The 26,372-nt window shown below is 44.1% G+C and overlaps 2 protein-coding genes across 30 annotated transcripts in view; one reads left to right on the top strand and one right to left on the bottom strand.

Moving 5' to 3' along the window:
* Positions 1-26,372, top strand: part of Map4k4 (mitogen-activated protein kinase kinase kinase kinase 4) — a 127,081-nt gene that overhangs the window by 31,087 nt on the left and 69,622 nt on the right. The gene's annotated exons all lie outside the window — the stretch shown is intronic.
* Positions 22,949-24,379, bottom strand: LOC143434885 (uncharacterized). Its single transcript, XM_076915412.1, has 2 exons — positions 23,929-24,379; positions 22,949-23,157 (listed from the first exon to the last, which is right to left on the bottom strand). Exons 1-2 carry the CDS (start codon positions 24,377-24,379, stop codon positions 22,949-22,951), a joined length of 660 nt encoding a protein of 219 aa, XP_076771527.1.

The following is a 26,372-nucleotide window of genomic DNA, read 5'->3' as shown; positions in this document are numbered from 1 at the left end:
GAGACTGAATTAGAGGAGCACAGGCCATCACTCTTGAGTGGCACCCGACAACTGGTTAGAGAACCTTATAAAGTGATGGTGTCCATTACCTGAGATGGCGCTCATGCCACAGCCCACTTGATGGAGTAGCCAATGGGATTTGTCATTTTACTGCTCCTTGGTCTCTCCTGTTAGCTGTGCTGTTAACTGTGGTTCCTGTGAGGTAGAACATGTGACTTACAGTAGTCCAAGGCATGGCACCCAGGTGGAGCTGCCGCTACTCCATGGCTGAGCCCGCGACGGCCCTTACTCTGTGTTCCTCAGTCAGCAGACAACAGTGGCATCTGTAAAACCACACTCTAAGTGAAGATGGTGTTCCCAAACATTACTTTGTTGATGTCAGGCCATAGTGTGGATGGCCTTGAAGGAACATTGGTCATAAGGACGTATGCCGTGTGGAGGGTACGAGCGTTCTTGAGGCAGGAGAAGACTTTCCCTGACCTGATATTTCTGCAGTTTAGTGTAACTATGGAATAAATATGAAGGAGAACATCTTGTGTTTTTCCTGACATCACCTCCCAAATCCTCTGCTCTGTGGGGTCTTGCCATGTAGCCCAGATTGTCCTGGAGCTTTGCTTTAGCCCCAAGGATAGGCTGTGGGCACTAGGTACGGTACCAGCAGACATTATCTCTGTAACAGTTCACATGCGTGCGCTGGGCGAGTGGCTTGGTTCATTCTTCTCTCTTTTTCTCTCCCCCCTCATTTAGTTATTTCCTGCGTGTTTTTACCACCACACAAGGAGTAGAGCTCAGTGAGCAACTCTGAGGAGTTCTTTTTTTCCACCATGTTGAGTTCTAAGGAACAGAACCAGGTGGTTGGTATGGCAACAAAGGCTATATTGCCTGTCCATCCACCTTGTCAGAGCAGGGCTCTTAGCATTTTAGCATACGTTCCTTGGAGGCTGCCAGCTATTTTCCTAGAGGCCATGGTGCTGTATGGAACAGGGCTGATTACTTAAATAAGATGAAAACCTACTCCCTTTACAGTGGTTACATAGAATTTGTGATCAAATTTTAAGCCCTAGAAATTAACTCAGTTTACTTAAGTCGGGGACAGTTCTGTCTTTGTCCTCTTCACTTTGAGATTCAGCTGTAGATGTGGGGGATGGAGTCCTGCCATCTCAATGGGCCCTGCCTGCCACAGTCTAGGTGAGCTCTTCTCCCTCTCCATGGCTGGGGTGGGCTCTGGTTTTCACATCAGACGAAGTCAATGTGAAGAAAGGGTTATGCTGACCACGTTACAAGTCTAGAAATGAAGACATCGCATCTCCTGGGAGGGTAGAAAGTTCTGTCAAGGCTTCTGTGGGACATCTGCTGCTTGGGGTTTTAAAGCGATTTATTATCATATTGACGTTTTCTCCCACATTGTATTGTACCTCCCGTTTACTCTATACATCTGGACTACTCCATAAGGAATTTACTGTCTTCAGTACAGTCACAGTTTGAAACCACAGGCTGACCTGGTGTCTGCAGTAGTTGTTTTTTGGTGTGCTGGGTACACAGCAGTGGTGACATTCAAATTGGAGAATAAATATTTGACGATGATCTGTTGCTCCCTCAGTCTGCACGGTCAGCAGGAGCAAGGCCTTTCCTTGTCTGTGCTGAGAAGAGCCGTATTTTTAGAGTAAGGGAAGGAAGTGAGTCTGGAAAGCCTTGCTCGGTCTGTGTAGTGGAGCATTCCTCTGTAGCTGCTCATAGCAGGGAAGACTGCACTCAACCTTGGCAAGTCTGCGTCCTGCCTTGAACCACACGCCTCACCCCTAAAAGTGTCCGATTCCTGTTGCTGCAGGCAGTGAGGTCAAGCTTGGGGGTTGTTACTTCACCTAAGCAAGAGAGCAGGAAGAACTGTGGAACTTCAGGACTCTAGGAACACTCATTCTGGACTTCGTATTGGATATTTTTCTCCCTTAAGGTTATCCCAGACTCTGTTAATGGTGGAGTCCTGATTCGTGCTAAATTAGATCAAGGGCATCTTAACTTTGTCTCCTTCCCCTCTGTAATTACTCAGCTTTAAATTCTAGTGTAAATTGTGATACTATTCACCTTAGTAGATGTTTGGTTTTTCTAAATGTAAATGTTTTGGTATAGGCCACCCTGCTTTGTCTCCTCTTTTCAATTATTAACTATGGGTCTCTGTGAAATTTATTTATCTGATTCTCAGTACCCTTATTTGAAAAAACAGAGCCAATCATAGTAACTAAAAGGGTTATTCGGATTAAGTAAACTCACAAGTGTCTCTCTCAAGGCTGAATGTAATAGTTGTTACTGCTGCTTTCCTGGACATTGGTGAAAGGAGGAATATTGTCCTAGCAGTCCTGAAGAGCTCACAGTCATTTCAAGGCAGCTCTACATGTCAGCAGTTGAATAAATATGTGGCGGTCGATGATAGGATGCCATTCACTTTGAATGACAGAGTAGCTGTCCAAGATAATGGGGCTCTGGACTGAAAGCCTTTTCATAACCCTGGTAGTGTCCGACTTCAGTGATCACTTTGGACGAGGTTGTTTCCCTGAGCCTTTTATATTGAGTTGCTTCTTGTCTCCTCAGTTTCCTGAGCCGCACTAACCACTCTCCCCACTCACGTCCTCCTGCTCTCTTTGGTGGCTCTCCCTGTCCTTTTGTGCTTCCGATTTATGTGGCTTATAGTGAGTGTGTGTGCTGAAAATGAAAAATAAAGCATCTTTACTGGAGTGCTCACCTGGGCATGAACAAAAAATGAGTGAGGACTTCCCACTTCCTCTGCTGCTGCCTTTAAACTGGAAATGCTGAACTGGCCGCAGGGCTCAGTGGACAAAGGTTTTGCTGAGTGTTTGATGCCTCATTCATGCTTTACATGTGGCAGGTAGTCTTCCTCACATTGCTAGAAGTGACAGGAAGAGAATCTGTCAGGGACCTCACAGGCGCAGCCCATAGGAAGCAGGAACATTGACTGGCCGGCCATTGGGATCAAGTTTATATTCAGGCTCCAGTCACAGCCACAGTAATCCCCTTCAACAGATGGGTAGTGCGCCCCATGTGGCAGGTCCACGTGAGCACTTCATGGCTATTTTGTTGGAAAGATGTCACCCTTTGTTTCTCTTCCATCTGCCCCACCTCAGATGTGATTACTGTTTTTACCAAGGAGAACACTGCCACAGTGCCCTCTACTTCTGTGCCAGGGCACAGTAGAGCTGGCTGTTTGGTGTTGACCATAAGAACTAACAGTGCACTTTATCTTCCTGTGGTAAAACTCAGCAATATAGAATCTTGAAGGCACTCTGTGTAACCTTCACTGACTGCAAAACTCTGAGCAGTTGTGGCCACCAGAGTTAACAGTGGAACCATGTGCTATTTAAATTTTCCTAGAACACACATAAGAATGTGGAAAGGAACAGGTGAACTTGACTTGAACAGTAATAGGGTCGGTTTATTATTATAGCCACAGCTACCTTTTGCATCACTTCAAAATGTCATTGTTAGTCAGGCAGTTTCCTTTCTAAAAAATAAATCCATTATATAGCATGTATTTATAGAACGTTTTCCCAACTTCTGAAAGCCCAGTAGCCACATATAGGCAGAACAGACTTAGAGAATCTAACCGTACCTCTCTTCTCAGCCTTTGGGCTAAGATTGAGGGGTGTGAGAATTTGATTTGTAACTTAATGAAACTTTGCTCAATTCTTTTTTCTACTCAGTGAATTTTAGATTTAGATTTACAGATTTGTCCTTTGGGTAGTACAAAGCATTGTTCTGTCCTTGGTGTTTGGGAGAAGGGAGTTTGCCTATGTCTTTTGTGTGTGTAGCATCATGTGCACGGTGGGTGGTACCTGGGATTACTTCCAGGACATGTCCAGGTGGCTTTACTGTCCTTCATACAAAAGGCCTGCCCATTTCTTATTGTGAAGGTACAAAATCTTCATAGAAACTTGAGGATTTTAGTCTAAAGTGTTTTTCTGAAATAGAAGGTTTTACTTGAAAGGGCTTTTTACAAGTATATAGGTTAACAAAATATTTTTGGGTTTCCGCCCTTTTCCCCAGACAGATTTTGAAGTTGGCATTCCACGGAAGAGTTGACTTTGAGGGTGTAGATTGAAACTATCAAACTAATCCGACAACTTGGTTTTGGATTGTTTTTGTGCACTTAAATTAGATCTCAAAAGGTCTATATCTCCTTGGGTCCGAGGGTGTGATGTGATGATTCTGATCTCCCTGGAAGGAATAGGCATTGCAGGGCTAGGATAATTAAAGACTTCCTTAAAGGAGCGAACAGGTATTCTCAGCTTGTAATTAGAAAGCTCTGTATGGCATGTGACTGCAAATTAAAACAGCTTGGTTGGAGAGGAGTCTGGATGGCACAGCCTGACAGCCTTGTTTATTTCTTCTTTTCCCAAAGGATTGCTTTTCTCCCTTAAGTTATATAGGGATTAGAGAAGCAGTCTGGCATACAGAGTTTTATCAACAAACAACCAAACTAGCTGTTAATGTTATCTCAGTACTAATTGTGCCTGTGTTCGGACAAGATGTCAGCTCGATTACCCTTTACAGTCTTGAAAAATAATCCACCAGGCTTGGGGTAAACTGCTCTCACTGTACTCCACCCCCTCTTTTTAAATGATTTTAGTGAGGAAACCCTTTGGAGACTCAGAGAAACTTGGAGCCATTGATAATAACTTTGCCATTAGGCTCAGAGAAGCAGACACACTTTGAATGTCTTCAGCACATTGATATGCTGGGCATAATTGTAATGTATTTTCCATGTGTTCAAAGGAGCAGCCACACCCTGAGGCTGTGGGTGTAAAACAGTATCATAGTAATTTAGGAGGTATCTTAGAGAGTCTCAGTGGGCTTCGCACATAAATCTATACCCTGCTTTTTTGGCATTTGAATAGTCTAAAAGTTGAGTAGGTAAAGTTGCTGAGAGCATGTTAAATACCCTAGAAGAGTAGCTAGGTCTGAGCGTCAGTAGTGGACTCAGAAGGACATGCTTATGATGAGCAAGCAAAGCAAAACAAACCACTCTACTCTCCTGCTCTGAAGCCAGGCAGTTTGCTGTGAGGTGAGGGACTTACTGAAGCTTCAAGTATCCATATAATTTATATTTGTCACTCTTGACTCTGAACTTGGGATAGCAGGAGACTAGAAATAAAGAATGAGGAAACATACCCAGGCTGGCAGGATGGTGCAACAGAGGAGAGGGCTGTCCAAATTCATCTGCATCCAGCTGTGCCAGCTGCTTCAGCCACCTGCTGTTCCTTCTTCTCATTCCATTTCTTTGTAAAAACTCTGCTTGATGTGTGTGTATGTGTGTGTGTGTGTACATGTGTGCATTCGTTATGTATGTTTGTGTGGGTGTGTATGTGGAGGCCTGAAGTGGGCATCTGGTGTTTGTTCTCCATCTTATTTTTTGAGACAGGTTTTTGGTTGATCCTGTAGTTTGCTGGTCGGACTGGCCTGGCTGGCCACACCAGGAGTGTTTAGGTGTGGGTACTAGGCATCTGAACTCAGCTTCTCCCCTCTTCTGAGCCATCTCTTCAGCCCATCATCATGGGCTTTTCACTTTCAGTTGCTTTCACTTTGGTAGTTTGGCTGTCTCCAGGGCTGACAGCTTGGCTCTAGTATTGATAAGAGCAGCAAGATAGGAGGCAGTGCCATGTCTCTACATGGCTTGAGTCCCCAAACCCTGGCCAGGATGATGTGGGAGTGAAAAAATCAGACACGGGGACACAGAGAAGGTAGGATCAGGTGCTCTGTGCTCTCTGGAAAAGCTGCAGCATTCTGGAAGCCCACTGTGTTTATTTAAACAGGGAAGCAGGGTTGTTGCATACAGCTGGAAAAGGAGATGAGACTGCTAACATACAGATAGACAAGGAGCCTTGGTTATACACAAGGATGTGGGCTTAGCTAATCTCTGCAGGCGCAGTGTCTGCAGGGGAGCAGTCTTCCCATTGTAAACATCCAGGGAAGAAAGCTATAGAGGATGGTTTCTGCACATACTGTCTACATTTGCACCCAGAGCCAGGGAAAGCTTGGCCTTTGCCATTCCTCTGAGCCTCACTTGGGCAGGCTTTGGCAGTTCTGTGGGGCTGAGACTTTGGTCCTTGGCATGGCCAAGCTCATGGCAGCACACACACTCAGGACTTCCCCTGTTCTCCACATGACATTTTTTTCTTGTCCTGTGGCTGTTGTACCACTGGCAGCTCCTGAGTGTCCTGGAAGGTACGCAGAGCTTTCATAACGGTGCTTGAGTTATGAATTAGCATTCTGTGAAGAACGTTTGTGCACGGTACACATGCGCACACCTTCTTATCAGGAGGAGAAATGTGAAGTCAGCTAAGAAATAGCCGAAGTCACGGTAAACCCTGAGTAGGTCGTCTGTGGAACACTGCTTTCCCTGATGCTGTCCTCATTTCCTGCCATGCTTATGAGGTGGAGAGGCAGAATTCCAAGAGTCCGCTCCTTTCCCGCTTCCCAGACACAGCATGTAATTATCATAAGTAGCACAGCCTTAGACCTCATGTAGTGTCTCTTGGTGACACTTCTTGTCCTTTTTCCTCAGCGTGTGTTTATTGGGTACCTACTGAGTGCTAGTGCATTGATTGCTCTTTCCATTTATAGAAAGAAATGGCTTCTGTTCACCTTTACGAAGCAGACAGTACAGTGAGGTAAACAGGCACAGAGCACTTTAATTCTATGGTAGGTGTTGAAGCAGACGGTGGTTTCACTTACACATATGAGGGTTGTTAGGGACTTAAGCGCCATCTACGAGGAACAGAATTTAGAAGCTGTAATGAGAATTTTAATTAATTTAAAAAACACCAAAATAGAGTGTTTTAGTTTTCATCCCTGGTGTTGGATATGAGGATGCGTCAGGTTGTCCACCTCAGCTGACTATGATTTGCCACATGCTCTAGCAGTGGTGTGATTTTTGCCAGCCAGCATATAGTTTCTACGCTTGTGTGACATTTGGAATTCTGAGGACTTTTTAGAGGTTTATAAGGCCTCTTTTTTTCTATTCTAGGGCCCCAAGAGGTGGGGTGGGTGGTTGTTGTTGGCCAGTTTGTTAATTTAAGAAGAAACAAGAAATTAGCTATCCTGCTGCAGAGATCAACCACCCCCCAAGGAACTTGATGCCCCAGTCAGCAGGAAGTAGTCTTAACAATAACATCATCCCTTTCCTCTCTTACCCATTTTCTCTCTCTTATCTAGTGTTAGTGGGTTGAAAGGGTGGAAAGGATAGAGACCGGTAGAAGACAAAACCCACAAAGTAGCCGAAGAAGTCTGTCTCCAGGAAGCTTTAACTGTGTGCACTGTTTTCTTGGGCCCCCTGGGTTTGCATGCAGCTCCAGTTCCTGTGTAGGTGTGCAAGCTGGGAGAACTGAGAGTTGAGATGGAGAGTAGGGTGAAGACAGCTAGTTGATGAGTGAGGAAGAGATTTGTAACTGACTCAGAGAGTGTCTTTAAATGTCATTTCATGATCTTTGTACCTTGAATACCTTCAGTGGATACATTTAACAGACATTGTATACCAGTCATGGTGTCACCTGTACTCACATTCTTAAGTTGCTTTGCTTTCTATTGTATTTTAACTCAGTGTAGACTTGTAGGAGCCAGCACAGTGCTTCCCATCCAGGGTGAGGTGTGCTATGGTTCTCCGGCTTCCTGGGCAGTGTTTTGTATTTTAACTGTGAGTAGTCTTGCCCTCCATAGCGTACGTGACCTTGTTGCTGAGCAGGTGAGCATTGCTGGCCCTCCAGTGTTTGGAGTGCTTCAGTACAGTTCTTTGATTCTCCTGTTATGCTTTCCCTTGGAGCCATCCCTTTCAGAGTTTTAAAGTGGATTGATGCTAATTTATGTTGAACTTGGAAGTCTGATGCCTTGCAGAAGGAAAAATAAGGTGTTGGCCATCTGGCCTGTGAGTTAGCAGAGGAGCCCAGGATCATACTGGGCCATAGGTGCGAGTTTCCAGACTGTGTTTCAGGTGCCCAGTACTACATACAGTGACTCATGTGCCTATCTGACAGGAGCGATTACCTCATTGGTTCAGTTTGCATTGGTTCAGTTCTTGGCTGAGGAGACGATGCCACTCCCCTATTAACCTGCATTTTCTCATGTTCTGATTCATTTAACACTCCACCCATTTTCTCAAGATCTCAGTTGACAAGCTTATGCCTGTGACAGAAGCTTCTTGGTGTTAGTGCCATGGTAAAGAAGTAGGGAGAGAAACAGGATGATCTGGAAGGTTCATGGAGGTGTGCACTCTTGTGTGCCAGTGCTTTCATGTGCCAGGAATCTGTGTTAGATGTCATATTCCCATTGAGCTGAAGAGAGCATGGGAGACTTGATAAAGTTGAGTTTCCTGTTTGTGATTATACATCCTGAGAGGCTCTGACTTGGAATTCAAGGTCATTCCACTGAACTCATTGTTGGGCCCTGTCTTATGTCTGTCTATAAAACCATGGCAGCCAAAGTGCCTCTGTCCTGCTTTTCCTGGTGCCAGGTTCTGCCTACAGGGATCATTGGCAGCCTTGTGCAGATACAGTCATGGCACCAAGGGCGGAACAGAACATTGGACAATACTGGCTCTGTCTGCGCCATAAATGACTGTGGCAACAATGGCGTTTACTGTGTGTTCTGTGCATGTTACAAGTTGTAGAGCGTGCTTCTGCTTACACCATATCAGTTCATTCTTCATATTATTTTCCTGTTCTTAGGTAATGAAAGTTAGGCTTAGAGCTTGTTTATGACATTTGACTTGTTACAGAGCCGGGCGGTGGCACAGCTGTGAGTTGAGATAGATGGAATACAAGTGTTTGAATGTGTTTTGGTATCTTCCACATAGACGTTTTCATTGTGCTGTCTGGAGGAGGGGGCTATGGAAATGCATTTCCTGAAGAACTTAGCAAGGGGTTGGATCGTGCATCCTTTTTATTGAGAAGTTGAAGTCTAAGAAGTTATTGAGAGGCCTTATCAGGCTCTGACCTGGGAAGCACAGTTATAGGGATTTCAGCAAGTTTGTGAGCCACTTTTAGCTTTTTAGTTATCTTTACAGCTATTTTGTCCACAAGTACTCACTGAGTCTTGTTTAACCCAATAAAAAAATATCCTTAAGTCTAACAGATAATCTTTTTAAACAATATGCACTATGGACATTGCCAGCACTTGCAGGTGTTCTGCTGCTTGCTTTGGATTTAATCAGTTGTGGTTTTTTATAAAGTTCCCTCATTCCTGTGGCTTAAAGAATTAAATCATCTGCATGATTTGCTCTTCAGCAAAGCATCTTGTCTCCTGATGGACTTTTTTCCTGTGGACTTTCAGGGGTCACTGATGCCCAGCTCTTCCTCACTTACGTGCAGAAGGGTGGTCCTAGCAAGAAAGGAGCCAGGCTCTAGGATGAGTACCTAGCCCCCAACACATTGCTGTCCTCTCAACCCCCAGCACAGCCCTGTTAGCTATTGTCTGCATGGTGTTTGTTTTCTTCTGTGACCGAGAGTCACAGGGTATTTGTTAACAGCAAGTCTCCATGCTGTTGGTCAGATCCAGGAGCTGTGTGCCAGTGCATTTGTGAGAATTCACTTTCAGGTTCTGGCTGATGCCTCTGTTTTTCTGTGGGAGCTGTTGATTTACGTTCGCACTAAGCTAAGTGAATTAAAGCCGGAGAAAAGTGCTGTGGGAGAGTGAGGCTGGCATTTGGCTGGCACTAAAACCAGCAACGTGTCGGAGCATTCAGCAGCTCAGTGGTGGGAAGAAAGGGAGAGAGCCTTTTTTGCTTTATTTGTTTTCAAGAGGGATGGAAAGAAACCTGGAACAAGGCCGTATAAAACAGTAACATTGACAAAGACTGACTACCTAGTTGGGTGTTGTGTCACAAGAGTGAACAGCAGGTTAAATGTATTTATTTTTATTTGAGCCTTGCCCTAGGGAAAAAATAAAAATGGATATTTACTGTTTAGAGTAGTTGAGGGTATGGGCAGCTAGTTTTTTTTTTTTTTTTTCTTCTACCTTTTATTAGTTAAGAAAAGTTAATGAGGAATTTAACTGTGCTAGATTTGTGTGTGAATCATAAATAACAAAATGACAAGATTTTGTCAGATGTTTTCTAAAAATGGGATTTGTTGTGATTCATTTTTAAAAGTAGAATGAAAAATTCTTGTATTCTGGCCTAAACTTTTTAAAAGTTTCCTTGTAGGTTTCCTAGTACAGGTTTTTTGTCTGTCATGCAGACTGAATTCACATGGAGGACTAGAGAGTAAGTTAAGTGCTTCAGCCTAGCAAGAGGACACTGTCCTGTCTTCTTGACTCTGTTTCTCACCCTCCATTTTTCCATCTTTAGGACTCTGCAGGAGGGAAAGTCTACACAGCTAGTGTTGGGCATAGGACACTATTGAAGGAACTGAAGGGTATCATGTCTTCCAGATTAAAGGCTTCTGGCCCCTAGTGTGTTCTTCATCCTCACAGTCGGTAGTTGACTTTGGTTTCTTCTGTGATCAGGGTACTTGTGCAGGACAGAACATATAAACGGGCATTTGTGTTTTCATTAAGAAGTGTCTTGTCTTTCTGCTACAGGCGTGCTGCTGGCCACGCACCAGTGCAGTAGGAAGCCCTAGCCATAGCCCAGTTCTGAGTTTGATAAAAGAGATAATGGAAGTTGGTTTCGGTCCCCCTTTCCTTGTTCCCCACCCTCATGGCCAGTAAAGCTGTGGATTAGCAAAGTGCTTTCAGCTTGTGTCCAGACCGTTTCTTCCACATCCCCCACATCTCTTAAAGTACTTTTAAAGTTGTTTGTACTAATAAGCTCAGTTAGTTATATTGTGAGGGACAATCTTGAGGAAGAAGAACTATCTGAAAGGACTTGACGAAATCTTCTGCATTCATACATCCATCTTTGCTTTCTCATTCGCCATTTGCCTTTTCATTATTAGCTGTCACTGAAGATTTGACTGCGCCTGCTCTTAGTTCTATACAGTAAGAAAGGAATACTAAAATATAACTCATCATTTTTGTTGGGAGTGAAAATATTTGCATTGTGAGCATTTCAGGGCTTTGAGTCATACGCGCACACATCATAAATAACAATTAGCATCTTTTCTTAGTTGACTGCATAGATGGAGGAAGTAAACCCAGCCCGTTCTACAGTTCTTCTCTACTTGTTGTGCTGTGAAGTGGCTGTCCTAGTGAGCCTTCCCAGGCTCAGGGCTAGTTATTCATGGAGCCAGGGAACATTGGGTCTGCACTGCCGATACTGGCTGTGTGCCGGCATTCTGGGCATATGAAGTATAGCAGTACCCTCAGTGCTGCTGGTCTTAGAGGTAGTGCTTTTGTTTTATTCTGGGTTTGTGGGTAAGGGATAGAGAGTCAAGTTTCCTTTTGTTACTGAAGCTGCTCAATGAACTGAGCAACTCTTGAGTAGAAAGGCTTGCTATCTTTCTGCCTAACATCATGAGGAGAATAATGGATGCCCCTTCTCTTTGTGTTTGACCCTCTGTGTCTCAGGAGGTCATGAAGACTCTGATCTTAAAAAAAAAAAATCATAGACCCTAAGTGCTACTTCTTAGACGCTCCTGCGAGATTTCATTGTGGGCCTAAATATAAACTGTAGCCGACAGCGCATCTGGAAGCTGAGGAGACGGCATCTCGTCCAGCCTGTTCTTGTTTGTAGCTGGGGAAATCAGTACCCATCGAACAGTGGTTAAAGGTCAGTGTGGCATTTATGGTGCTAGTGACAGGATAGACCCCCATGCCCGTGTCCTGTGTGCTTTGTGGTCTTCTTTGTCACAAGACTGCCGTGCTTACCACTTAGGCCTGCAGCTTGCTGTTAGTACTGACTTTATCCAGGTGTAGGCGTACTGCCATAGTTAGTGAGTTTTGTATTTTATTTCATGGAGAACAAAGAGGCACAGGGCTTGATTAGCTTCTAGGGTCTCAGTTGTTGAGAGCACTTCACAAGGATTTGTGTGTAGCTTCGAGATAGAAGGTACATGAGAGGAAAGCGTAGGCCAGACGAACCTTCAGCAATAGTTCATGTAGATAAGTGAAGCTAGAAACTCATTGCTGTGGGCATTGCTTGGCGGATGCTTTTGGAATAATGACCCATTAACCTATTTTTAGATCATCTTCAATGAACTATGTTTCTATGTCTGTTCCTCTATGAAAATTGAGAACATCCTAGCAAATAATAAAAATGGTAATAAGTAGATCAGATCTATAGAGTAATGATCTGTTGTTTGCAAGTAATAGAAATCAAAGTGTAAATTCATTCCAGAATTTTTAGTCAGTAAACCAAATGTACAGTACTAATAATCAATCATTGAGTATTTTAATGGGAAAATAAAACCTTATAAAAGCAGTCTGCCATGTAACAGTGGATTTCATCATAGGACCCGTTGTCCTAGAATACAGTAAGTCAGAAATTTTGTGTGTTGTGGTTGTGGAGATAATGCCATCTTCGATAGTACAGAGAGACTCGAGGACACCGTGTCGCTTTGTCCTCTTCTCTGTATCTATATAAAGCTCCCCAGCTCTCACTGTTTTTTCGGTGTCCTTCATCCTGAGGATCCTATAGTTTGGCCTTAGATGCTTTACCTCCTGTGAGGAAGCAGCTGGTCTGAAGGAAGAGAGAAGGAACAGGGATGTCAGAAGTAACCATGCACCTTGTCAGCTTGTTCTCTCAAGTTAAACAACCTCGAGGTAGTCAGTTTCTTTTGGGGGCCCCCTGCTATATATAAAGAAGGGATGCTATTTTATTTAGGCTTTTTACTGGAGTGTCTTATGATTGTTAAACCATATTAAACATCTTTCTGTGTGAGCAGAATTCTCTGCCTTTGTTTTCCTTGGACACTTTTCTCCTAGAAAGAGCGCTTAGATTTTTTCCCCCTTTCTGAAGATTCTTGCATACTGCCACCTCTTTAGAATTTCCTTCAAGTTTGTTCATTTCCTAGGAGGACAAAGAGGCAGGCGCTGTTGATGACAGAAGCCTTGCAACAGCATTCTCACTAACTCCGCCTCCTTTTCCTTTTAAGGATTGGCTCTGTTTCACTTAAGTTTCAAAAATGTCTCCATCTTATGCTATGCAGAACCTTGAACTGACTCCCAGACACAATGAACAACAACATACTAACTGGGTAAAGCAACATAGTTAAGTGGAGGTAAATGTGATTAGAAAAATATAGTTTAAAAAAAAATCTAGTGTAAAACTGAGTCCTTTAACTGCATTAATCAAAAGAATCTTTTGTTTTAGACCTGTGTTGGCCCCAAACTCACAATATGGCCAAGTCTTGCTCTTTCTTCCTCTACCCTGTGTGCTGTCTGGTGTCATATGCATCTCCCACTTAGGAAGGAGTCAAAGAACCAGTTGTTTTTATCTTTGGAATTGCTAAGTCTTCTAGAAGCAAATTGTTCAGGCAATAGCGTTCTAAGCAGCTTTTGTGCTTTAACAATGCACTATAAACAGTAAATATTCTACTTAAGCAGTAAATACACTGTAAACAATACATATTCTATCACGGCAGAATTGCTTTTCTTTGGTTTTGATATAAACAAAGCATTTCATTTTCCTGGTTATGTTAATGAAGAGTTGGGGCTTTGGGTTTTTTTTTTTTTTAATTATTTTTATGACTGTAGACAGGGATGGCTTAGCTTTTACAGAGACACTTGTGAGATATTGCATAAGTAGTTGAGTCTGTGTGTCTAGCATCGTAGGTGCCCCATCTGTCATTTGCACTGAGTGCACACAGCACAGATCTGGAAGCAGGACAGGGCAGGCACAGTTGGAAGCAGTGAGAGCTCACCTTGGTGAACTCCCTGGACCATGCTGGCTCAGCAGGTCTGGAAGACTGGCCAACTTAGACGCTTTTAGTTAGTTTCTTGGCTGGAAAAATAGGACCACCCCCCCCCCCCCCCCCCCCCCCCGCCAAGCAAAGTCATTTTCAGGACTAGAAAGTTTGTGATGGGAAGTGAACTTTTAACTGAATGTGGTAACCGGTGATGCTGTGACCCGGGTGATGGCTTTAACACCAGGGCATGTGTGTCCCAGTTAGAGGTGCCTCATCTCAAGGGTCTAGAGGAAACCCTGATCCAGAACATACAATATGGTAGGCGTCACATGTTGATGTGATGCGTAATCTACGCTGGCTTCAACTTGGCAAGTCATCCATGGCTGGCACAGGTAGCACATTTGATGCTCTCCCTTCCCCTCCCCTCCCCTCCCCCTCTTCCCCTTCTGGGCAGTGAAGATTTCCCCTTGCTTTGACTTGAATACTTAGGATTTAGAACAGCAGAGGAGCTTTCAAAGGAGGCATTTGTGAATAGAGCCTCTGTCTGGCCCCGGCCCTGGTTCTCCCATTCAACTCAGTACAGAAGTACTTTTGATGCCATCTGCTGAGTTGTCAGCTCTTGTCGAGGTAAAACAGCTGAAGTGGCACAGGGGGAGATTATTAAGGGCACAGCCATCTAAATGGGAGCCCTTTAACAAAAGTCTGGCAATAAACATAATTTCCTCATTCTAAATTGCTGTGGAGAACCCCCCCAAGCATGTGGTACACAAAGCTGTACTGTTGTCTCACTGGGGCCAGCAGAGGACTGAGAGGTTCTCCAACTTAATACAAATTTCCTTCTTCTGGGCTCTCAGTACTTGGCCCTCCTTCTGCTGTAATTGGAAGGAGGAGAGGATTATGGGAAGCGGTGGTCTCTTTGATGCTGGTTCTCAGCAGTTGCTTTGGATGGGTAGGGACTAAGATATAATATGTATGGTAATGAATTTGAGTAGCTGTCATGTATGGAAAGATGATAAGTGACCATCATTTGATAGCTGTATGTGAGGAAGAGAGATCAGAACAGTATAGAGGCAGAACATCCGGTTGCCTTCTTACATACCTGCTTTGGATTGAGACCAGATGCTGGGGCCTAAATTCACCTAACCTCAGCACGGCTCCAGAGAAGGCTCCTGCAAGGTGGAGAAGTGTTGCTTCTTTGTCTACACCCCCAGCTCCCACTAAAGTGAGTAGATGTGGCCCCTGTTCTCAGAGCTGCTGTAGGTAGCATGCTCGTTGGTTCATAGTTTTAAAGAGTACAAGTCCGCCCATTTGTTAGCTTGTGCCTTTATGAATCACAGTAAGTGACTGGATGCTCTGTGGAACTGTCACACTCTTTGGTGCTGTATGTTGGTCAAAGTTTTTCCAAAGGCCTTTTAGCAGCTAAATTGGTGGGGCTAGTAAAATTAAAATTTCACCCAGTTAATTTGATCTGAATGGAGAAGAACCAGAGTTGTTTCTAGAATATGCACAAGTACTTTGTGTTTTCCAGCCAAGGAAATTGGGTGAAACAAAGTTTTCTAGAGTTTAAAGCTGGTAGGTAACATTCAGAGAGACTTAGAGGGAGAGGAGCTACTGGAAAATGACAATATTTCTATAGAAAACAAAGACTAAGGATCACACAGGAGTCCAGTGTGAATGAGAGTTGGAAACCCACTCTAACCTACAATGAACTTTTATGATATATTTTTTAGTATAATGTTACAGAACAACACTAGTGAGCCAGCCCAAGGCTATGGGTGTACAGAGGTAAGCGTTTACAGAAGCCAGGCTACAGTTCCGGGGTATTGCTAACCCCAAAATGCTATTTGAGCATACAAGAATAGATTCTGGCAGTTCTGTTACAGCTTTTATTTGTCATGTGGAGCTGTTGCGACATGGCTTTATTTATTTATACTGACAGCCCTGTGGGTTTAAACAGGGATTATTTCACACACTTAGAAATAGTTTGGTCAGGTAAGAATATTATTACCACTAAAAAAATCCTATGTAGTGTGTATGTGTGTGTGTGTGTGTGCACAGATGTGCACAGTCAGTCCAATGGCCTCTATTATGTGGCAGCACTATGGATATGCCTTGATTCATAGTGTGTTCCTATCAATGTTAATCTGAAGCAAGCCAGGTAAACTGGCTAAGAAGAACGAAGTTATCAACACAGGTAATACAAGGGAGCAGTCAAATAAATTCAAAGCATGAGACTGTATCAAGAAACTGGTCTGCTGCCTACTCTCCTTGAGACTTTGTATCAGGAAGCTGGTCTGCTGTCTTAGTTACTCTCCTTGCTTCTCAGACCACCTATCTGACCAACAAGGAGATGTTTCTCTTAGCTGCAGTGTAAGAAGGGTTAGGGTCGATGGTGTGAGGGCACAGATGGGGGCAGGGAGCCAGCTGGCTGTTTGTACTGTTTATAGTGGTCACCAAGCAGAAAGTGGAAAGAAAGGGAGGCCCGCCCACAAAACCCAGGCTCACCTCTAATGACATACTTCCTGGCAAATTTCCAAAGGTTTCAAAGCCTTCCTAGATAATGCCACCTATAGGTGTGTGTGAGAGGAGGTGGGGTGTCACATTTACAGCAATACAATTGAGAAGATGGTGAGGAAGATGGTTGAGGAGCAAGCTAGAGTGTGGTGCCTGAGTGTAGACTAATTAGCCGGTAATAGGGGGGGTCATTGCTTTCCTCAGCTCTGATAATTGTATCTGAAAACTGCTAGGCAGTGCTCTTCCCATCTTTTAGAAAGGGTTGTCTTGATGTCTCTCTTTGGAGTGGTTCACAGAGGTAATCTGTCCAACCAGGAGAAATAGATCAATAATATTTATGTTAGCAGGTTTAATCTAGACAGTAAACAGCTAGTCATTACATAGAGGGCCATGTGACTTTTATTTTTCTCTGTCTGAACAATTTAAAATAGACAAAATGGTATTTTGGTATCAGCCCTGCAACAGTTACTTTTGAGGCTGTGGTTAAAGTGTACTCAGAATGCTTTTAATGGAAATTCTTCCCATGCCGCCCCTTCCCTCCACTTAGTTTAAAAAGCCAAAACAAAACAAAAAAATCAAAGATAGCAGAATAAAACAAACAACAACCCAAACTAACCCAAACTTGCTGTAATGATAAGGTTTATCTGTGGTTCAGGGCAAGGGCCGTTCTTGCTGTTTCTGTTGGTCTTGTTACTGTGTTCTGTGGACCCATGCTCTCATTTTGACTGTTTCTGGGCCGAATTTCTCTCTTGTTCAGTAAATCGAACTAAAGTAGCTGCCTGCTCTCTGTGCTGCAAGGATTTGACATGGAAAAACAGACCTGACTGTTTTTTACCTCTTCTTTCTGAGTTTGGGGCGGCACCTTCTGGTGGTGTGAGGTGCTGGCAGTGTGAGGCAGGGCTGATGATGAGGGGTGGGGCAGAGCGGGTTGGCAGGAGATGGCCGTAGTGGTTATGTAGCCTGGTATGGATGACACTGCCTCAGCAGTTGTCACGTACCTGAGTAGTTTACTTTCCTTAAGATAAGCATGGGCATAAATGTCTTAAGTGGATGGTAGAAAGGTTCAGGGGCCTGAGCAGCATCCAGCTCTCCATCATTGAGGTTTGGCCTTGGTCTTCTTGCCTGTCTTCTCCATAGTATAAATATATATGCAAGTAGAATTGGAAGGAAGTAAACCTTAAGCTTCTAACGTCAAGTTGTTGTCAGCCTTGGCTCTTTCTCATAGTTGAGGGCCTTTTCTCCCCCTTTTCATGGTTTTCTTTAAAAATTTAAGTATTAGTTGTATTTTTCTCATTTGTTCCCAGCTTTGGCATTTTTGTCTTCATTTCCCTTTATGTTTCCTGTACTGGAATAGTGTTTCTAAACTCTGCTTGGATAGGTCAGGCAGCTCCTTTCCACTGAGAGAGGTGTTGACAAGGTCTGGTCTAATGAGAAAGACCAGTGTTTTTTCTACAGTGGTTTGTTTGAGACGCCTTTCAGAAGTATAGGTATGTTATCTCACTGTACGGTAAGTGGAAAGGGGCTGTAATTAACCTGGTTTTTATTAGATCCTCCCAACTAATTCAGGATTACAGAGTTTATCATTTCTCTAAGTGCCCTTTTTCCCGGTCTCAAGTTTGCAGTTAATTTTCAGAATGAGCCCTTGGCTTATTCTTTGACCGATTGCTTTGGTGCCTTTGGCCTTGGTCGTGCCGTAATCTGTAATCTCCAAAGTAGCTGTACTGTTTAAACTCAGGCTTTGGAAAGTACAGATGTGGTACTTTTTGGTGTGAGCCCGAGTGTTACCTTTGGTGGTGTCCCTGCGTCTCTTTCCTCCAGGCTGCAGCTTTTGGTGTTGAGTGTTCCTGCTGCTGGCTTGGGGCAGCCTCCTCTTCCTCACTTAGGTACCCCCTAACTGGTGCTGGAATGGCGGGCTGTCATATCCTTTACTTAGCTGTGAGATTTGCTTCCTAGTAACTGGCCAGAGTGAGCTGTAATGTGCACTGCTGGTACCCAGACCACTACTCCTTTCCTTCCTGCCCCTAGTGATGCCTCTGCCTCTTGAGGGTGGGGTTAATATAAAACACAAAGTATACAGTTGCTTGATATAAAGTTATTTCTGAACTTTTTTTGAATAACCAGTTGAAACATAGATTTCTTCATAATGTTTACTTATTTGTATAGTTTTCCTTGATTTGTCCCTTATTACTGTAGTTACTTAAGCTTTAACTATATGGCTGTCATAGTTATAATCATAGTAATGTCATGATCATAGTAATAGTTTAATATCATAATGTACATGTGCTCACACACACTCACTGACACATATTTTGAGGCAGCATTTCCATATATAAGAGAGGCCTAGCCTGGCCTCAATCCTTCTATTTAGTCTAGTTTCCCAGGTGCTGGGATTATAGACATGCATCACCATTGTGTATTTTGAAATTTTTGAATTTGGCTCATTTTGAATATTTATAGATTAAAAATATTATTGTGTAAAACTGTGGCAATGCATATAGTATGATTAGAAACAGCCTATCTTTCTCCCGGCCTTGTTTGTTAAGAAGCTATGACTCAATATTGACATTTAATCTTTTTCATTACATTGGACTGAGAAGACCAACCAGGGGCTCCTGGGCCATTCATTGTCTCTGTGTCCGTCAGTCATTGGAGCTAAAATTGTTAGAATAGGTAGGTGGCCATGCTAGGCAGACAGCTGTCACCAGGTGGTAGGAAACTGTACCAGGATCCAGTGGAATGTAGTTCACTGTGCTGTTTCCCATAATCATCCGTCAGTCAGTCACATGTCGTGTTGAATACTGGCATTTGTGGGAGGGAGGGGTGAGGAGGGAGGGCTCCGGCCACCTGGCCACCTGCTCCTCCTTATGATGAAATGTCTGCAGTGTTCCTCCTGGGCGGCTGAGCCCTCTAAGCCTACTGTAGCATGGCAGGGCCAGGCCTTCAGCACTCTTTACCCTCAGATTCTGTTGTTGGGATTCACAAGTCATGGCTGAGTGTGCATTGAAAGTTCATTGAACAAATGCTCAGGCATGGCCCGTGATGAGGAGGATGAGAGGCTCACACACTTAGAATTGGAGTCTAGGTCACAGGATAGCCATTCACAGTTATTCCATGTTTTACTTACTGACAGGGCAGATTGTCTCTCAGACTTGCAGTCCTTTTAAACTTGGTTTATGAGGATTCAGGCACCTGAAAGAGGATATTCAGTACTATTTGGTGACATTTAATGAATTTTTTAAAAAAAAATTCTTTTGAAGTATCAAATTAGGAGCACACCTACCAATTAAATAAAGCAGAACTATTGAAATAATGTATTTTTTCACCTACATTTCGTTCCTCTTAAACTGGGGACAGTTGGGCCTTAACTCTCCAGAAACCCAGATGGAACTGTTTTATGTATCCTCTCAAGGAGGAGGAAAAGAGAAGTTGCACCAGGCATCAGCCTTGGTCTTTACTGAGATGTCGGATGTCCAGTGAGGGGGTGGGGGGCTTGTGGCATGAACCTGCTCGCTTGCCACTACGTTTGACCCTCAGCTTTGCTTTGTCTGGTTTTCAGAGGAGTGTTGTCCACTTTTCATGTTGGTGTGGGTAGTGTTTATAGACGTTCCGAGGCTATCCATTTCATTCTCTTTGGGCATTACTGAGCCCTTCATGTGCTTCATTGAAGATACTAGCATCTGAAATAGGTAGGAATTCTACCTGTCTTGGTTTTGATATTTTTCCATCTGAACATCCTGCATCACCATGGACTGTAACTTTGGAATTTCTTGAGTGACAATGTGAAAGAGTAGGAAAAGGGGAGGGAAAGGGGAGGGGAAGAAGACAATGCCAGGAAACACAGCAGTCTTTGAGCGGATGTGTTTGTCTGTCTGTCTGACTTGAGGGTACCTCACTAAGAAAACAGGAGAAGAGAGCCAAGGGCTCAGGCCCCTCTTGGGCTTTGAGTCGTTGCTGTTTCAGTCCAGTTATTAAAAAAAAAAAAAAAAAAAGTGTCAAGTTAAAGTGGCTCTAATTTTCTTTGTATGCACAGTCTGGATAGAGTTTTAAAAACATGTATGGATCAGTGAATCTATAGTTAGAACAGATTCGTTACCCTAAAGCCGTCAGCGTGTTCTTCCTTTGATTTCTGAGTGTTAAGAGAGAACTGTGCTTTTCCTAGGAAGTACACCTCGTGGAGGACCCTGGGGTCACAGATTCCAGACAGGCCTGCAGGCCATCTCCAGAGCTAGGCCCTGGGCCTCTCCAGCTAGCTATCTGGGTTTTTGTATTTTCACATTTTGGTGGGTTAATAATTTTAATGGTGACTAGACTTTTCTGCCCCCTCCAATTTATATAGTTCTTATTTTTTAAGGGTTGGATTATAGTTGTAGCTATTTATCTGTAGGTTTCATACTCACCTGTCAATGTAAATCCCTGAAGTTTTCTGTATATTGTTGTTCAGTGTCTTTGCAAGACTACAGTGTACAGTGTATGAGGGTGAGTACATGGGACAACTGGGATGTCTGTTAAGGCACAACAGGGCTGTCTGGCCCTAGAGAGGATATCTTCTTCCCCCCTCCTCCTCTTCCTCCTCTTCCTCTTTTTCCTCCCCCTCTTCCTCCTTTTCTCTTCCTCTTCCTCTTCCTCTTCTTCTTCCTCCTCCTCTTCCTCTTCTTCTTCCTCCTCCTTTCCTCTTCCTCTTTCTCTTCCTCCTCTTCCTCCTCTTCCTCATCTTCCTCATCTTCCTCCTTCTCTTCCTCCTCCTCTTCCTCTTCTTCCTCCTCTTCTTCCTCCTTTCCTCTTCCTCCTCCTCCTCTTCCTCCTCTTCCTCTTCTTCATCCTTCTCTTCCTCCTCCTCTTCTTCTTCCTCCTCCTCTTCCTCTTCTTCTTCCTCCTCCTTTCCTCTTCCTCTTTCTCTTCCTCCTCTTCCTCCTCTTCCTCATCTTCCTCCTTCTCTTCCTCCTCCTCTTCCTCTTCTTCCTCCTTTCCTCCTCCTCCTCCTCCTCTTCCTCTTCTTCATCCTTCTCTTCCTCCTCCTCTTCCTCTTCTTCCTCCTCCTCCTCTTCCTCCTTTCTTCCTTTTCCTCCTCCTTTTCCCCTCTCCCCTCCCCCTTCTCTTTTCCCCTTCCCTCCCCTCTTCTGTTCTTTCTTCCCCCTCCCCTCCCCCTCCTTTCCTTTCCCTCCTCCTCCCCACCTCCATTAGATTGTGTGTTCTGTTAAGTTGTATCTCAGTGAACTTACTCCTGGATGGTCTGTTGGAGGAGGTACTGCTTACATGGAATTACCTGGAAATCTAGAAGGAAAGGTCATCACAGGGGTTTGAAGGGTCTGGCTTCTGTTGAGATTGTATGTACAAAGGTTTGCTCCTCTTTATTATTTGTTGAAAACCCTCTACTGATTGCCTATTTTGTGGAGGCCTGGACTGGTATTGATGGAGAGAGCTTAGAGTCCAATAATTAGTGACTTGCCATCTTTTTTTCTCCCTCCCTTCTTTTTTCAGCACCTTAAATAACAACCACTATCAACCAACAGCTTATAGCCTGGTGAAGGGAGGGGAGACTGTCCCTACTCATAGTTTGCCTGTGTCTGGCATATGTCTTTTCTCTCTGGGTCCTGTTTGCATGGTAGGTTAGTGTGGGCAAAGGAGTGAGAGGACAGGATCAGGGCTCTCAGGAGTGCCCAGTCTGCCTTGCCATCACCTCATGTCAGCCTCTCATGGTTCCTGCTTCTTGTACTGCCTTTTTGTTAATCCAGCACCTGTCCATTCCATGCATCCAGGTGACAGCCATACATCTTATTAACTGTGTTATGATGTTCAACTTACTGCAATATGTGAGTCAGGGTAGTGTTTTGAAGATCGTAGAACTTTTTTCTTCTTAAGAATTTGGGTTTTGCTGTTAATACTGAAGTGTGTTGATATTACTCTCCATGGGACATGGTGCAGTAGATTGAGGTGGGATCAGGCAAGTGCATTTGACGGAAGACACATCAAAGGCCACACAGTAAAGCAGCAGTGTCTCCCAAAGACGCAGCACAGGTCCAAGGCTGATCTCTGCCTTGCAAGAGTCCTTCAGGACTCTGCGTGATGAAGGCTAGGAGGATGCTGACCACTGCTGCAGGCTTATGGAGCCGCTGTCAGCTCAGCCTTAGATGCTCCTTCCGTGTGCCCAGCCTAAGACACCAATGCTCTCAAAGTAAACTTGGATGGCAAACTATAAGTCTGGGCTTTAAAAGTGGAAGAAGAAAATCAGTGGGAGATGAAAGGAAGACAGGGATGGTAATGGAGAGAGAATATGCCCAAAGGTCATGATACTGTTGAACAGAAATGTATGAAACCCATTGCTTTGTATCCTGAGCATGCACTGATAAAGTTTAAGAAGATGCATAACTTGGTTTTTTGCAGTATTCAACAAAAAAGATAAAATGCAAATATCACACTTCCCCGCACCCCTGTGACACAGAAGCTGCAGGATGTAATGTTTGATTTTGTCAGCAAGTGACCAAGGAGAGAAGAGCCTGCTGTTAGGGTTTTGAGAGCGGGTTCTGATTGTAGAGCATTCAGGAAGTACCTTAATATGATGCCAAGGTAACATGAAATGGAAGCAGTGTAGCCAGAACAAGCCAACACAGAGACTATTTTAATATGGCTGCAAATGACCTTTGACCCTGTTAGGCAGCACTTAAGTCATTGTCCACAGAACCACAGGCAAGCATGATGTGCAGTGGTGTGCACCATAAACTTCTTTGTATAATGATCTTTTTCTCCTCATTCTTTGATTTAGTAGAGTGCTCACAGTTGAACTCCATGAGCAGTGTGCCCGTGTGCACTCTCAGGAGCAGTGTGCCCGTGTGCACTCTCAGGAGCAGTGTACCTGTATCTAGGCTCAGGAACAGTGTAGTTAGAGAAGTAGCTGTTTGCAAACTTTAATTAAAGCTTTAGTTTGGTGGTAATTGGGAATCCATGGGCAGGTCAGCAGCCCAGAATGGAGTCAGAATTCTTTTTTTTTCCCCCAGCTTTTTAACACTCTTATTAAGAAAGCTGTAAACAAGCAAACAAATGAAGAAAAACAGATGACTGTAAAGACACAACTTTCTTTGTGTGTGCCTTTGCTGTAATAGCAGGAGCTGACAGAACATCCCCTAATTGCAAGTCTTAGCAGTCATCAGGGTTCCTGGGCTTCACAGTTCTAGGAGACCTTTTCTCCTCTCCTCCTTCCTTCTCCTTCTCCTTCTCCTTCTCCTTCTCCTTCTCCTTCTCCTTCTCCTTCTCCTTCTCCTTCTCCTTCTCCTTCTCCTTCTCCTTCTCCTTCTCCTTCTCCTTCTCCTCCTCCTCCTCCTCCTCCTCCTCCTCCTCCTCCTCCTCCTCCTCCTCCTCCTCCTTCTCCTCCTCCTCCTCTTCCTTCTCCTCCTCCTCCTTTTCTTCCTCCTCTTCTTCCCTGCCCCTTCTCCTTCTTTTCTTTTCTTTTCTTTCTTTCTTTCTTTCTTTCTTTCTTTCTTTCTTTCTTTCTTTCCTCCTCCTCTTCCTCCTCCTCCTCCTCTTCCTCCTCCTCCCCCCTCCCTCCCTCCCTCCCTTCCTTCCTTCCTTCCTTCCTTCCTCCCTCCCCTCCCCCCCCTTTGAAACCATGCCCAGCAGCCTTGGCCTCTGGGACTGTCAGAAGCAGGATCCTGGTCAGGATAGTCTCCAGAATCACAGGTTTCAAGGTCCAGCCCTTTCTCCCTGAGCAAGCCTGGTGAGAGTTCATCTGGCTCCTCTGCATCTTTGTCTTTGTTGTCCACATCTCCTGGGGACACTCGTGGCTCCCTCTGACTCTTACTCTGGAAGGCTTCTGTACCCCTCTTCTTGGCACATTCCAATCTGTGGTAGTATCTCAGGTAGTCTAAGCTCTCAGATACACAAAAGGAGTATAGATCCCAATCAACAAGTGAGCCATTCTCAGAGCAGTGGCCTGAATCTCCACAGAAACAACATGGCTCAAACTTGGAACATCTTCTACTCAGGGCTGGCAAGACACGAGTACTTAGCAGTGCATGTTCTTCAGGATCTAATGTTTCCTTGAGGAAACTGGGACAGAACTGCATCATCTTCTTGGTTTTATCCATGGAATGTTGAGGGCAAGTTCTTGACAGGATGCAGTTGAGCTTATTCCACACCAGATGGATAGGAAGCAAAGTCCAGGAATCCAGAAGTTCTCAGTCCCTGAGGCTGGATGTCTCAGCTGGTCTTCAGTAGAAGACGGAATCACAGAGTAGGCTCTAGTGCCAGCGAAGTAATAGACTTGCTAGCTAGGAGAGGGCAAGCCGGCCCAGAATTCTTTTATCACATGATCCCTTGCCTTTAGATAGTGGCTCAGATGCAGATGCTTATCCGGGAGCCAGTGGGAGCTGCTGCCTTAGTGAGCTCCACGTACACGACAGTACTACAGTGATGTGGGTGTCATTTCACCAAGTGAAATATGCTATGAAGTCACAGGGAGAAATGAACGGAAGCTTCTTGGGTGAGGAGATAGCACTATACTTCTGTGTGGTCTTTTTTTTTTTTTTTTTTTTTCTCCTAGATAAATGGTTGCAATTACAGTAAGCAGGATTTTTATTAAAATTGATGGGTGAGTAGTGGTTGCTCACGGAGATCAGAGGTCAATGTTAGGTGCCTTCCTCTACTCATATCTCTTGCTTACTGAGCGTTTAGAATAGGGTCTCACTGGCTGGAGCTTACCGATCAGCTAGACTGGCTGGGCAGCAAGCCCCTTGGATCCTTTTGTCTCTGTTCTCAGTACTAGTGTTCCTTCTGGATGCATGCTGTCACACCCAGCTTTTGACATGGGTGCTGAGGACCTGAACACATTGCTCATTGTGCTATCTCCTATTTCTCTGTACTTAGAGTAAAACACTGTAGTCTAACAAACACAGTGACCAATCTCCACTCTGAGCTCAGGAATTTCAGGCACTGTCCCTTGATGGCAGATGGCATCTGACACATGCTGTACAGGGTACTTGTGTGTGTTCGGAGCCCAGGCTGCAGGGAATCCCATTGATGCCACAGACACCTTGGAATCAAATATTTGATTTTAAATTAATTTTTGTCTTTGTGTGGTCAGACAAAAATCTTTATTTTTGCCCAAATTTTTATGACTTCATGTCTTACTGCTGTGAACAGACACCATGACCAAGGCAAGTCTTAGAAAGGACAACATTTAGTTGGGGCTTGCTTACAGGTTCAGAGGTTCAGTCCATTATCATTAATGCAGGAGAATGGCAGCATCTAGGCAAGCATGGTGCAGGAGGAGCTGAGAGTTCTACGTCTTCAGCTGAAGGCTGCTAGGGGCAGACTTGCTTCTAGGCAGCTAGGATGAGAGTTTTAAAGCCTACACCCACAGTGACACACCTACTCCAACAAGGCCACTCTTCCACTTCCTGGGCTAGGCTTACTTAAACCACTACACCCCACATTCACACCCCACATTCACACCCCACATTCAATTATGTTCCCTTTTTGGGATCTGAACCCACAGTGAAGAAGCTGTGTTTTGAGATAATTTCTAAATGGCAGAACAGGTATGGAGAGCCCAGATGACTTGCCTTAGTATTGCCAGGTATAATAATTTCCTGAAGCATTCTAATTGGGTAGTACTGGTGTTCATAATATTTTCCCCAGGCCATTAGCAAAAGCATTTTTATGGTATTCAAGGATTCAAGGTTTAGAAAGTTTCTCATTCATATCAGTTCCTTAAAGAAAACATGGTACATAATTTAATTTTACTTTTTTCTTTGCCAACTCAGCTATGTAAGATGCGGACTCTTTGATTGAAGAGGGGTGTGGTGTAGCAGTCATCATATTGTCTGTTGTAGCTTTTCATTCTTACCATCAGTACTCTGTAGTGTTACTGCAGAGAAGTAGTAGCTTTTACCAGAAGAAGGCATGATTCACTATCCAGGTTTCTAATCTTAAACTCTTGAGAGAATAGGTGTTCTGTCTTCTTTATTAAAATACAAGTTCTGACTGGTCCTATAATATATACATTCTTAGGTTTCCTTTGTTTGCCTGCTCATCTGAAGCACTGGCCCTGAGAGGTGGAGAAGCAACAGCAAATGCTGG

Source organism: Arvicanthis niloticus, chromosome 17, assembly GCF_011762505.2.
Source record: "Arvicanthis niloticus isolate mArvNil1 chromosome 17, mArvNil1.pat.X, whole genome shotgun sequence".
Taxonomy (NCBI): domain Eukaryota; kingdom Metazoa; phylum Chordata; class Mammalia; order Rodentia; family Muridae; genus Arvicanthis; species Arvicanthis niloticus.
Note: the sequence above shows the minus strand (reverse complement) of the source record. Positions and strands in the feature narration are given on the sequence as shown.